The sequence below is a fragment of the Geospiza fortis genome, unplaced genomic scaffold (genome assembly GCF_000277835.1).
Source record: "Geospiza fortis unplaced genomic scaffold, GeoFor_1.0 scaffold33, whole genome shotgun sequence".
NCBI lineage: Eukaryota > Metazoa > Chordata > Aves > Passeriformes > Thraupidae > Geospiza > Geospiza fortis.
In genome coordinates this window covers 73,109-73,555 of record NW_005054766.1, presented here as the reverse complement: position 1 = coordinate 73,555, position 447 = coordinate 73,109, and the positions used below count along the sequence as shown (strand labels likewise).

Genomic DNA, 447 nt, shown 5'->3' with positions numbered 1-447 from the left:
TGGCAGCCCGGCCCTGCTCCAGCTCCTGCCCCTTGGCCCCCTCGTGCTCCTTCTCCCGCCACTTCTTGTGCCGGTACCGGATCTCCAGGGATGGGTCCTTCTCTGAGGGGGGGTCACAGAGGGGTCAGGGGGTCCTCCACCGGGGACACCCCAAAAACGGGGTCAGGCACCCCAAGAATGGGGTCAGGCATCCCAAATCCCACCAGGGACACCCCCACCTCGCACTCGCTGCACATGCAGGCTGAGCACTTGATCTGATGTCAGGCACCCCAAAAACTACCCAGAGCCCCCAAAAAAACCACCCAGACGCCCCAGGTGTCCCTGGAACCCCCCCAAACCAGCCCCCCAGCCCCTCTCACTGCGGCCCAACACTCCCAGATGGCTCCCCAGAGCCCCCCAAAGCCCCCCAAGCCCTCCCAGAGCCCCCAGCCCCTCTCACTCCTGCAC

General features: G+C 66.0%; 1 protein-coding gene across 1 annotated transcript in view; it reads right to left on the bottom strand.

The window, feature by feature from the left end:
• LOC102036339 (CXXC-type zinc finger protein 1-like) overlaps window positions 1–447 on the bottom strand; it is a 26,317-nt gene that overhangs the window by 24,495 nt on the left and 1,375 nt on the right. The window contains 1 exon segment of the mRNA XM_031065416.1: window positions 1–102. Coding sequence (XP_030921276.1) covers window positions 1–102 — 102 coding nt within the window.